Below are 12,675 nucleotides of genomic sequence, written 5' to 3' on the forward strand. Positions count from 1 at the left end.
GTGCCTCATACTACATTTTGTTGAAAGAAAATGCCGCTTACTGCCGTTAGGGAAATCTGGCTACCGCATGTAACGTTACTAGTTAGTAGCTAAGCTTCTACTAGGCTACTAACGTTAGCATGCTAACGTAGATAGTAACACAAGTTATTGTTAGCCGCGTTTTCTTGTTAAATTTTTCTAAACCATGCGTGTGTTCACCGGATTAAACGCGAAACCAGCAGAACCAGACAATGAACCGCCGAACCATGTCTAACACATCACCGGACTAAAAAGAAATTTTAGCTAGCTAGCTTAACAGACTAACGTTAGGCTACTTACTTAAAGATGTGCTCAGATACCCAGATCTTCATGGTTTAACTAGATAGCTGACAGATGCTACTGATGCCGGGGTCGAGGCGCAGATAAACCGGGAGGTTGTGACTGAAATCAGTGTCACTGCAAGTCTCCTCCCACTGTAGCCTACCTCAGAAGTCACATGAGGAGGATTATAGTTACGCATTTCCGCTACTCAACATGCCGCATTAGTCCATTGATACTGTGGAGAGCTGAAATAAATACATTTTATATTTTACTCGACAATTGACAAACGACTAAAACTGTATGAACATCGCTCTTCTCATTAACCTACAATATGCAGCAATATGTCCTATTAACTAATCTAACCACAGTATGGGGAGATCAGCCATTTAACCCATGTTGCACAACTCAGCTCAGTGAAGGTTGAACGTTCTCATGCAACCTTGAATGAAGAGACAGCGGGCTGTTGACGCAACAGCATCAACTCAATGGTCGGATCTTCATGCATAATAGCAAATGTGGGCATTGATCTAATATATGTAGCCTATGTGGGCCATTTCGGTGCAATATGTAATGGGTCATTCATTTTTACTCACCACTGCTGTCAACACCCGCCTGAAGAGAATAACGTTAGGATAAGATTTCTATAATATCATTTACAGAAACCAGTCATAATGATTTTCAAATATTGTCAACAGCTGCTCGGGACATCATGAATCTGAGAGGTCTGTGTCTGCTTTAGTTCTGTTTGTTTTCTCAGACTTTCTTTTGATTTTAGTTTTTTTTCTTGTGATTTATAATAAAAAAAAAAGATGGAATAGAAGTAGCCTATATTCTGTTTATCTGAGAATTACAGCTCACATATACTAATCTGTGGTTATACAGATTTTGGGGTGGCAGTAACTCAGTCCGTAGGGAGTTGGGTTGGGAACCGGAGCGTCATTGGTTCAAGTTCCCGTATGGACCAATAAAAGTACGGAGTGTGGATTGGTAGCTGGAGAGATGCCACTTCACCTCCTGGGCACTGCCAGGTGCTCTTGAGCAAGGCACTGTACCCCCCCCTCCCCAACCACTCAGGGCGCTGGTTTGGCTGGCAGCCCACTCACTTTGACATCTCTCCATTAGTGCATGTACAGCTCCTGTGTGTGTGGTTCAGGACTGTGTGTGATAACTAACAAAGTGTGGACAGAGAGTGTAAATTGTAATTTTGCCATTGGGGATCAATAAACAGATTAAATTAATTAAATACATTCCACTTGATACAACATTATTAATGCTGCCTGTCGGGATCAAGTGAGTTTTGGTCACATTTTGTTGCATATTATCCTGGAATATGTAACAGTAAAGTTTAGAGATTCTATCCCCTTTTGACCTCCTTGCAACATTGTAACTTTAAGCAGATTGGCCTTGGTGAGTCAATACTGCATGTGTCACCATAACCCATATTCAGATGTGGGTTACATGCAGGATAATATCTTTTTTTGTGTATATGTGTGAGAAGTTGACTTAAGTGCAGTAGTGCAGACATCCCCACGTCATGTGTGCTATCTCAGATTACAGACACTCTGGCCAAGTTATGTGTAATCTCTCTGTCCCAGACTCGTAACAGTTGTAGGAAACTGTGTGACAGCCTTGTGACAGCACTGTCACTGTGCTGTCAGAGCCTACTGCCTATCACTAAAGCAGAGTTTAGTTGCTTTTAGTCCAGTTTTAGCTCAAATGATGAAACTCAATAAAAGGGAAAGCATTGTGGTAGTTTTTTTTTTTTTTATTGTTAAATTAAATGTACTCTCAATCCTCAGAAATAATTTTTGGTTTTAATGTTTTTAATGTCCGTTGTAACATAAGATACAAAAAAAACTCAATGCAACATTTACTGTAGGTCTGAAAGAAAATACTGAACAAATTTTTATGGCTGTGGATTATATAACATAAAAACAAATCTATATATACATGAACAATGTCCACAACTTGTAAGTAATTAATATAAAAGAAAAAACTTCTTAAAAGCAAAGCATACAAGTCATTTGAAGAATATATAAAAGACAACAAGCACTATTGTTTAGATATGTCACAGCATCTTTTATCAAGTAAAGGCTGTCTAAATCAACCATATTGATTTAAATTAAACTAAAAAATAAATTTTCCTTCTCAGACTAACAATCCCACATATTATCCATATCCTTTCCGACAAGGTGTCAAACTGACACACCACACTGTATGCCCTATGTCTTCTTCTCATCCACAGCGCCTTTGTGTATTTCAGTCACTGTTTCCAGTTTAACTTCCATCTGAGACTGAATCATTGCTGTGGCTGGGAATGCGGTTCCCTCCACTTCTTCCTCCTCCACTTCCCAATCTAGATCAGAGGTGGCGTCTTGGTACTGCTGGTACTCCGACACCAGATCGTTGAGGTTGCTCTCTGCCTCAGTGAACTCCATTTCATCCATACCTTCCCCTGTATACCAGTGGAGAAAAGCCTTCCGTTTGAACATTAGGGAGAACTGCTCGCCCACACGCTTGAATATCTCCTGAATGGCTGTGTTGTTGCCGATGAAGGTGGAGGACATTTTGAGGCCTCGGGGTGGGATGTCACACACGGCAACCTTGACGTTATGTGGGATCCAGTCCACAAAGTAATTGCTGTTTTTCTGCTGCATTGCAAGCATCTGTTCTTCCACCTGTTTGGTGGACATTCGACCACGGAAGATGGCAGCGACCGTGAGGTACCGCCCCCTCCTTGGGTCGCACGCCGTCATCATGTTGCGGGCATCAAATATCTGCTGGGTGAGCTCAGGCACCGTGAGGGCTCGATACTGCTGGCTGCCACGAGGCGTCAGGGGGGCAAAGCCTGGCATGAAGAAGTGGAGGCGAGGGAAAGGCACCATGTTGACCGCCAGCTTTCTCAGGTCCGCGTTGAGCTGTCCGGGGAATCTCAGAGAGGTTGTGACCCCGCTCATGGTCATGCAGACCAAGTGGTTGAGGTCCCCGTAAGTCGGCGTGGTCAGTTTTAACGTGCGGAAACAGATGTCATAGAGGGCCTCATTGTCTATGCAGAAGGTCTCGTCTGTGTTCTCCAGGAGCTGGTGGACTGACAGGGTGGCATTGTAGGGTTCCACCACTGTGTCAGAGACTTTAGGGGAGGGCATGACGCTGAAGGTGTTCATGATGCGGTCAGGGTACTCCTCTCGGATCTTGTTGATGATCAGGGTTCCCATGCCAGAGCCGGTGCCACCCCCCAGGGAGTGAACCAGCTGGAAGCCCTGCAGGCAATCACAGCTTTCACTCTCGTTCCTCACTCTGTCGATCACCTGCTCCACCAGCTCCGCTCCCTCTGTGTAGTGGCCCTTCGCCCAGTTATTCCCAGCTCCTGAGTTCCCTGTCACACCAAAATAAATAAAATCCTATTAGACATATAATATTTATTGCAAATATGAAAATATACAAAAAGTTGTGCCTCTTCTTTAATGTTGCATTGCATTAAGATCTTTATTGTATGTTGCCAGTTAATACGTTTCCTCTTCTCTTTGGTTAAACACTTGCAACTGCAAATTAGGTGATGTTTTTGTTTTCAGTTTGACACATTACGTGTTCTTTTACGTGTTGACATTATCCTCCGCTCTGAGATTTATTAAAAACATTTTACACCAGTTCAGAAGCACCAAAGCATCAAATACGACTCTTCCACGAGTGTTAATAATTTAGTTGTGTCTTTCCTTTTTCACATATTAATAAAAATTGCCTTCATATAACCCATAAAAGCAAGACAGTTTTTTTTATTATTTGTCTCACCGTGGATGAAGTTGTCTGGCCTAAAAAGAGCCCCGATGCGGCTTCCCCTTACACTGTCCATCGTACCAGGCTCCAGGTCAACAAGCAGGGCCCTGGGAACGTATTTACCACCTGCAAACAGAATGTAAATTAATTACTTAAATATCTGGAAATGGGCATCCTGAATTTTTTGAAAGTTCCTCACTCTTTTGTGTCAAAGTTTAAGAACAGTATTATTTAAAAAATAAGAATCGGAAAGTGATTGGTAAAACCACTATGCTCATGGAATAAACTGATTTAGCGTCGGCTCTTAAATGAACAGTGTGCGTGCAGTAACCTCTTCTTACCATGTGCCTCACTGAAGTAGACGTTGACCCTCTCCAGTTGGAGGTTGCTGTCTCCCTCGTAGATGCCTGTTGCATTGAGCCCATGTTCTTCACTGATCACTTCCCAAAACTGGAAAGACAACGTGAGAAATCAACATGATAACATCAACAGATTAACATAAAATTATTATGATAAGATGTAACTGTAAGAGTTTAGCTGTTTAAGATGAAATAATTTCTCTGATTATAAAATGATCAGACAATTATCTTTCTGCGGTTTACACTTTTCACCTCTGGGTGTTTATATGGTTGCTCATATGCAGATTTTATATGCAGTTGAGCATAAGTATAATTGTTTTATCTGTGTGTATCTATTTAGTCAGTGTATGACTGCTAAAACCATGCTTACCCTGACTCTTTCTCAGATATGTTAAAATGTATCCCAATTTATTAATCTGTGGCACTTCTTCTAACCAGATTAAGAATATTTTCTGCACACGACAACATAATAAAGATACTTAACAGAATAACTACTTGATTACTGATTCTTATACTGTCATGTTCAATGTCAAGCAGCATAATGTGTTACTTTTTTTTGTATTATCTTGTAGTTCCTCTCTCTAGCTTTGTGTTAGCACTGATAAAAAATGTCCCACCCATGTCAGCCTAGCTTTTGCCCTTATCTTTTCCTGGAATGCTTGACAGTGTACACCCTGTCAGTCATCCCTGTCACTCACAACTGTTTGTGCAAAGGAAAAGTTAATGTCAAAATATGCAGCATCATTTAAAAAACAAACTTAAGAATATCTATTTTGTAGACATACTGTACATTAAATATAATCTTGAATACTTACATTGAAACATTTTCTCATTTCATCTCAGCTAGCGTAACAAAAAAGGTCATTGTCTTTCTCACAGTGAGTTCAATCACCCACATTATAACTTAAACAGTGAAGAAGTGTTTTATTTTTATTTTTTTTACCTTTGATCCGATCTGGTTGCCACATTGTCCAATTTGGAGATGCACGATTTCACGCATGATGATGGGGCTACAGGAACAGAGCAGCTGAGGGTCTCTGATAGGCTTCGGTCCTCACCGAGCTTTTATACAGCACCAGGAATGATGTCATCAGTGATGTCAGGGAGTCACCCCAGTCAGTAATATATGAGTGGCTGTAGCGGCCCCTAATACCCTATGACAACTATAAATTTAGCAGAATAATAATAAACAGGCATAGATGATTTTTATGCGGGTCTGCCATACTTTTATGCTCTTTAGGTTAGATAGGCCTAAAGAATGGGAAAAAAACCCTGGTAATTGTGTAAAACTTTGCAAACTTTGCAAAATTTTACAAGCGTCATACTATCTCTTTTGTTAATAGATCACACATTTATGAATTATCAACTGCTGCAGAAAAGAACAGTTGTGGAATTACTGAGAAAACAACATTATTATATTGTCTTCATGGGGCTCAAACACATCTGTGAGTTGTACCCGCGAGCAAAAACAGGAAGGAAGTGAAGAGAAGATGAATGGAAGTAATGTGTTTCTCTGGCTAAGGACAGATAACATCCATATGTTCCATTACTGTAATATTAGGCCATGTACCTGATATTAATGTAGTTAAACAAATGAGTTATCTGACACTAGCCAGATAAATCTACAACTATACTACATACACACACAAATCCAAACATGTTATACAATGTCTGAGAGGAAGGAATAGTGTTAAACAACAAAAAGTATAGAAACAGATCTTAATTCACTTCTTTAAATGAAAAATATCACAAAAAAACATGACAATTCATTGCCTTTTTTCCAACAGACTTTTGATAACGCATCCCAATTTTGCTTTCTTAAAGGACCTGGACGTTACAAAAGTAACATATTCACATTTTTTTGTCAGCATTGGTGCCATAATAATGAAATAAAAAGATAATGTATAAGAAAGATGCTACCATCTAGAGGGCTATCACAGGCATAACAAGATACCATACAAGGAAGGTATTGCCTTAGAGACAGACAAGTTGATGTACACTCATTTGAACATTTTAGCAGTTGGTCATGTCCGGATTTATTAAAGGATTCAGACAACTTTTCTCTAAGGTCTTTTAGTTTCAACATGTGAATAAAGGGACTGATAACAAATTGTCACATTGATGTGTTAAGATGTGGCATATAAATGAACCTTTGCAGGATGATTAGACAGTTGATTATTATGCCTTGTTTTTAAGCAGAATTCTTTGTTCTTATGTACTTTTTAAAGAAACATACAGTATGTTTTAACATGTCACAGTATGAAGCACAGGGTTACCATGACAAAGTTGTCGGTTTATCTGTTAACATCAGAAAACCCCAAATACATAACATTTGTCTTATATTAATGTAAGGTTTTTATTAAGTGAAACATTTATTTGGATGGTATATAGTAGGAAATAGATGGATAGATAGATAGATAGATAGATAGATAGATAGATAGATAGATAGATAGATAGATAGATAGATTCCAGTGTCCTGTAGAAAAGTCATAAAATAAACAGAGATCCGGTGCCAACAATAAGTACAAATTATTAAAAAAAGAAAAAATACAAAGAGAATCAAATGACACTAATATATATATATATATATATATATATATATATATATATATATATATATATATATATATATATATATAGAGAGAGAGAGAGAGAGAGAGAGAGAGAGAGAGAGAGAGAGAGACAGTGAAAGAAGCCTCTATTGCTGAAGTGTTAACAAGTCTGAAGGCTGAGGTATCTCCAACGTTCAGTCCTGCATTCTCTGGCCTAGGATGTAGTGGAGGGGGTGGCTGACATCGTCCAGAATGGTCTGCACCTTGCACCGTGTGCATCTCTCCACCACAGTCCCCAGTGAGTCCAACCTCCTGCCAAGCTGAGTCAGTCTTTTTTCACCAGCTCACCCAGCTGCCTATTGTCCACGTCTTTCATGCTGCCCCAGCAAACCGCAGCATTAAAGAGAACACTTCCTAACACTGACTGGTAAAACGTGTAGCGTTCCTCTGCACACGTCAAAGGACCGAAACCTCCGTAGGACAAACAGCTGACTCTGCCCCAATCAATAGAGGGCATCTGTCTAATTCAGTTCAAGATTATGCATCTATTGGACTCCCTTCCAGATTGTTTAGAATTGGTCTGAAAGACACACCAAATTGATGAACATGAAAGACAGTGGACGGCCAACATCTTCATGTCCTGTGGTCCTGTGATAAGGTCCAGGAATTTTGGACTGGGATGCATAATATGTGCAGTGTGTAAACCAGGATGTCGGACTGCAGGGACCCAGGTTCTATTCAGCCCAAGATTATTTGTTCTGGGAGAGGGGTGATCCTAAGCGAGATGGATAAACACATATCTGGGTCCAGACTAGTTTATTGATAGCCAGACAGATTATTTTAGGGAGGAATGAAGGGGAGCCGTCAATTCAGAAGTGGACTTGTAAAACAACGAGGCAAATTCCTTGTATGTAAAAGCCTACTTGGCAATAAACTTCTTTCTCATTCTGCTTCTTTATTACTCCCACGGACAGGAATGCCACATATACTTAACATTTTGTTGTTGTTTGTTGCTGTGGTTAATAGGTAATATATTGTCCACTACCAATCTCTTTGATAGGAAACATGCATGTGCACAAAGGTCCAGTGTTCACAGGTATCAGTGAGACTGTTTGGGTATAGTTAACAGATAGTGTGCCTGTAGAAGAAAAGACTAACTTCCTGGTGAGAGTACACAAAGTTTGTTGAAACACCACAGCAGGTGCAGGACTAGATTAACTTTAACTTGCTTCTAAGATCTATGTAATTACTTCTTTTACTTCTTCAGTTGCCTGATTTATTAGAGAGCCACAGTAGCATTTAGTGGTCATTGATGAACTTTGTGTGTTTTGCCCTGAGCTTCTTTTCCTTGCCTTTTGGGCATGCCATGCAGGGGTTGCATGCATGTGAGAACCAAAGAAGAAGAATCCAGGGAGTCATTCAACAATTCAGATCACCATTAGGTTAAGAGGGATTTTATTCTAATGTTCTATAACTGAATCGGTCAATTTAAATAATGCTGTGACTGTTTTGAATGAAAGCTCTTGCAAAATCTACAGTTATTTCAACCCAAATATAGCCACTAAAATGACTAGGACAATGTGGTTTAGCACTATTTCCCTCAGGGGATCAATAAAGTATTCCGGTATCAACCAAATATATTGGAGTGCCGATTTAAAATCTGAGTTTTAGTTATTCTTAACTTTTGTTACAAATGTTGAAAGCTGGAGAAAAAATGATTCAATGAGGGATTCAAATAAACAAACCTTCATTATTTCTGTACTTTGACTGTTAGGCTACTCTGTTTAGAAGTCCTGTTCACTTGCATTATTAATAGGCTTATTAGAGGCTATTGCTATAACAAATAATATATATATATTTTTTTTTTTACAAGCTGTATGTTCATTTATGGGTTTTAAATGTTATTGATGAATGCATTTTGGGTTGATAATCATTTTGCTTCAAAGAGGGCGCCTCTTCCCTTTCTGTAGCTCTGCTTCACGCTCCGGGCAGTCACGTGATCCGACCCTGCTTCATTCCAGATGTGTCAAGCTGCAGCAAGGAGGAAACAGGAAATACTTCAATCTAACCTTCTTAAACTAAAAGCACAACATTTATTTTGCCACGATGAGACAAATTACTGTAATGGAAGAGGGAAGAAGAAAAAGAAAGTTCTGCTACAAATCTGTACTAATTATTTAGACTATTTTTCACAGTCTTTAATTGTTATAATTTAATATAATTTGGGAAAAGGGAAAAGTCTTTTTGATGGATCTAGACATCGGAAACATGACAAGGGACCCACTAGACAAAAGCCAAAAAGGTCTGGAACCACTGGCTTCTGTATTTATATTTATATGTAGGCTACCATGTATTTGAGGATTGGAGGTCAATCATTGTTTTTTATGTAAAATCTTAATTTGAAAAGTAACTAACTGTGAAGTTAAATATATGCCCTTTTAATAGTAGTGGAGTAAAAGTACACATGTATTTATACACATGTATTTATACATGTGTACATACATACATTATAAGTATTTATAGCTACTTTCACCATTGCTTTAACTTACATTAAAGATCAGGGTATAGGCCTACTTCTACCGCTGTCAGGAAGACTATGAATGAATCCCAATAAAGTGATTAATTGGTATTTAATCAAATCACTTTAAGTTTAATTGTCACATCCAGTATACAACTTATTCACAGTAATGTATAGTGACATTTTCAGATGTCTTCCTCAATAATTAATGTAAAATAGATGGGCTACAAGTAATAAAAAAATGAGTGAAAAATAATATGTATCATTGTCAATTACTTTATAGTCCTTATCACTGTATGAGAGTTGGAGATATATATATATATATATATATATATATATATATATATATATATATATATATATATATATATATATATATATATATATATACACAGCAATTATGTGTATTATTGTGAAAGGTCTATCCGGAAGTTGAAATTCTCGTCACGGGAAGCTTGACCGCCGTTCTTCGTTCCCAGGGTTCCGTGAGAGCCGTTTGCCCCACCCCACCTCAGCGCTATCTATCTCAATATACAATCCTCAGAGCAAAAAAAAGGGGGCAAAAATAATTTTTGAGTCACACCGCAAAGAAAACGGTTGTCATTTCCCCGAGCGGTTCACCGGAGCGGACGCGGCCTCTCGCCGGTGAAACATAAAGGTGTCGCCGCTGGACCAGTGACTGAAAACCCCGCGGTACGTTCATGTATCATGCACATGTAACCATAAGCTACCACACGGATTCAGAGGGAATACAAAAAAGCTGAGAGACTTGACAGCGGGCTGAACCTGCGCCAAACGAGAATATAGCGGAGGATTTCTTACCACGAATATCACCTGGATGTCGAGGTATATCCAAGGACATCCAACTGCCAAAAAAAAGAAGCTTTGCGATGTGAGGAGAAATACAAATTAACGTCACAGAAAGAAAAAGGACGGAGAAGGGGCCCCTTTTTTTGGGTTTGGTCGAACCCTCCGAAAAAAAAAGCAAGCTCCAGCATCTGTTGACGGGCAGAGGAAATCATTTTGACATCGGCTAAAACCTGGATATTACTGATAAGACTACAACTCCCCCCTCTCCCCTCCTCCCGAAAAGAAAACGGTGTACGATGTGACGGACTCGCAACACGGTTGTGATAGAGAAAGAAGCCCCATTGTAGCCTGGTGATTCACATGCCGTCATTTTAAAAGGAAATATTTCTTTTTTAATTACCCCCCCCCCACCCCCCACCCCCCACCCGCCCTCAGATGTGCTTTGATTAGGTGGAGTGCAAACTACATCTAAAGATAACATAAAATATATATCAAAGTGGGGGTGGGGGGGGTGGGTTGTGGGGGGAGGTCGAGAAAAAAGGATTGTGAGTGGAAATGAATTGAGTGGCAGTGTGAGATAACTGCCAAAGATGGGCTCCAGAGGAGACATTTGCAAAGAAAATTAAACAAAATAGCTTGAGTTTATTTATATGTGCTTCAAAGGCAGTGTAAATTGATTTAAACAAACAGGACCATTGACAATTCATGTACATTGCAAGGCTGGAAATTTCACATCCACTCATGTTAATGTTGATGACTTCATTGCGGATTTACAGTAAAAAAAACACAAGAATTAAGCGTGTGAGAGGGCGGCATTGTTGCCCGCTCCTTTTGGAGTGATCTCATGTTGATAAATTGCCAGTAAATAGCCACATTCATCCATAAACACTGTGCCAAAGCCTGGTGGAGCCCACTGTCTACTAACTGGTTTACATCTTGTTTCATTTGGCAACATAAATGACACCCATTTTGAGGCGGGTGTTCCTCTGTTGGGCCAGTCTAGGAATTTAGGGTTGATTGATTTGCTTCTGATCAACACCCTGCCTCCTTCCGCACTCCCTACACCTACCTACCTACCTACCCACCCACCCACCCACAACCCTGCCTCCACCTGAACCTATTACTGGGGTTTTGGGAAGATGGGCTGTCTTGGCAATAGTAAGACTGAAGACCAACGAAATGAGGAGAAGGCACAGAGGGAAGCCAACAAAAAGATAGACAGGCAGCTCCAAAAAGACAAACAGATATACCGGGCGACTCACCGGCTACTACTATTAGGTAGGTTTTGTGTGTGTGTGTGTGTGTGTGTGTGTGTGTGTGTGTGTGTGTGTGTGTGTGTGTGTGTTTTCTTCTGTTAATACAAAAGTAATAGCGCTTGTTTCAGAATGTACCCATGACTTCTTTTTTTCCCCCAAGCGTACATCAGTGAAGCGTCAATAAATGATGCAATGACATGATGTCACTACATCATCAGGTTTTACAGACAGTTGAAAAGCCGGCCTGTGTCTGCTGCATTCAAGGGTTAGTGTAGATCATGATTACAGAACATGTGAGAGATGGTGGACAGACAGATGGACAGCATTTGTGTGAAGGCAGCATGCAGAGGCTGGGAGGTCTTTTCAGACGTACAGAACAGCACAGGCAAACTGTGTGTTTGTGTGTTCATTGTGAGTCATTTAGGCCTATAGACTTCATGTTTGATGCTATGTTTCAGATTCCACACTCACCTTTGCATAATCTTGTCTACTCCAGCTATTATTAGTAATTTTAAAGCATGCCTGTTCAGAACAGTGCGATTGCTCGGCCTGTGGTATTGCTGCTTGCAGCTTTCTTGAGAACCGCTCATCCACAACTACAAACTCAACACTGTGCTTTCTTGGGTCCTGAGCAATACACCTGCCATGACATAGTTGTGTCACATACCCAAGTTGCGGCTAATCCCAGTTAGAAACACTGGTGAAATGCACTCTGGTTCACAGACTTTACCATTAACCAAGCCAGGCAACTGCCTGTGGGCCCGAGTTAAAATGGCCCCAAACAGCTTTAGATTTATTATGATGTTTAGTCATAAAAATATTGAATATGTTACTATTCTCAGTCATTGTACCCTGAAATAACTTATAGAAGGGCCCAGAGCAGTTAAAAACTGTATACCAATACCATAGGAAAAACTTACTTACTTACTATCTACTACTACTGTACCTTTACTTGACAGAGAAATGTTACTGGTTCCATTCCAGATTCAGATTTTACTCGCAAAATTTTAACAGCTAAAGCTATAGCGCGTAGTTTCTGTCGCCCCCATGAGGAATTCAAAATAATGACAACAACATTGTTGGCGCGTCCAGATGATACAAGCCTT

General features: G+C 39.8%; 3 protein-coding genes across 5 annotated transcripts in view; 1 reads left to right on the forward strand and 2 right to left on the reverse strand.

Annotated features, from left to right (window-relative positions):
• prelid3b (PRELI domain containing 3) overlaps positions 1-4,231 on the reverse strand; it is an 11,925-nt gene extending 7,694 nt beyond the window's left edge. The window contains exon 1 of one of the 2 annotated variants that reach the window (XM_032514763.1): positions 4,227-4,231. Coding sequence is in view for 1 of the 2 variants with exons in the window: in XM_032514762.1 (XP_032370653.1) it covers positions 319-350 (32 nt within the window). In the remaining variant the exon portion in view is untranslated. Of the gene's footprint in view, positions 1-318; positions 590-4,226 lie in introns of those variants that run through there. The other variant, XM_032514762.1, reaches the window with a different exon arrangement.
• On the reverse strand, positions 2,256-5,462 carry tubb1 (tubulin, beta 1 class VI). Its single transcript, XM_032514759.1, has 4 exons — positions 5,377-5,462; positions 4,416-4,524; positions 4,090-4,200; positions 2,256-3,676 (listed from the first exon to the last, which is right to left on the reverse strand). The coding sequence occupies exons 1-4, from the start codon at positions 5,431-5,433 to the stop codon at positions 2,523-2,525; spliced, it is 1,431 nt and encodes a 476-aa protein (XP_032370650.1). The 5' UTR covers positions 5,434-5,462; the 3' UTR covers positions 2,256-2,522.
• Positions 5,463-10,961: 5,499 nt separating this feature from the next.
• The window catches only part of LOC116688614 (guanine nucleotide-binding protein G(s) subunit alpha), a 32,555-nt gene continuing 30,841 nt past the window's right edge, over positions 10,962-12,675 (forward strand). For both annotated transcript variants that reach the window (XM_032514760.1, XM_032514761.1), the window contains exon 1: positions 10,962-11,591. In XM_032514760.1, the coding sequence (XP_032370651.1) occupies positions 11,453-11,591 (139 nt within the window). In that variant the 5' untranslated portion in view covers positions 10,962-11,452. The remainder of the gene's footprint in view (positions 11,592-12,675) is intronic.

Source organism: Etheostoma spectabile, chromosome 4 (assembly GCF_008692095.1).
Source record: "Etheostoma spectabile isolate EspeVRDwgs_2016 chromosome 4, UIUC_Espe_1.0, whole genome shotgun sequence".
Lineage (NCBI taxonomy): Eukaryota > Metazoa > Chordata > Actinopteri > Perciformes > Percidae > Etheostoma > Etheostoma spectabile.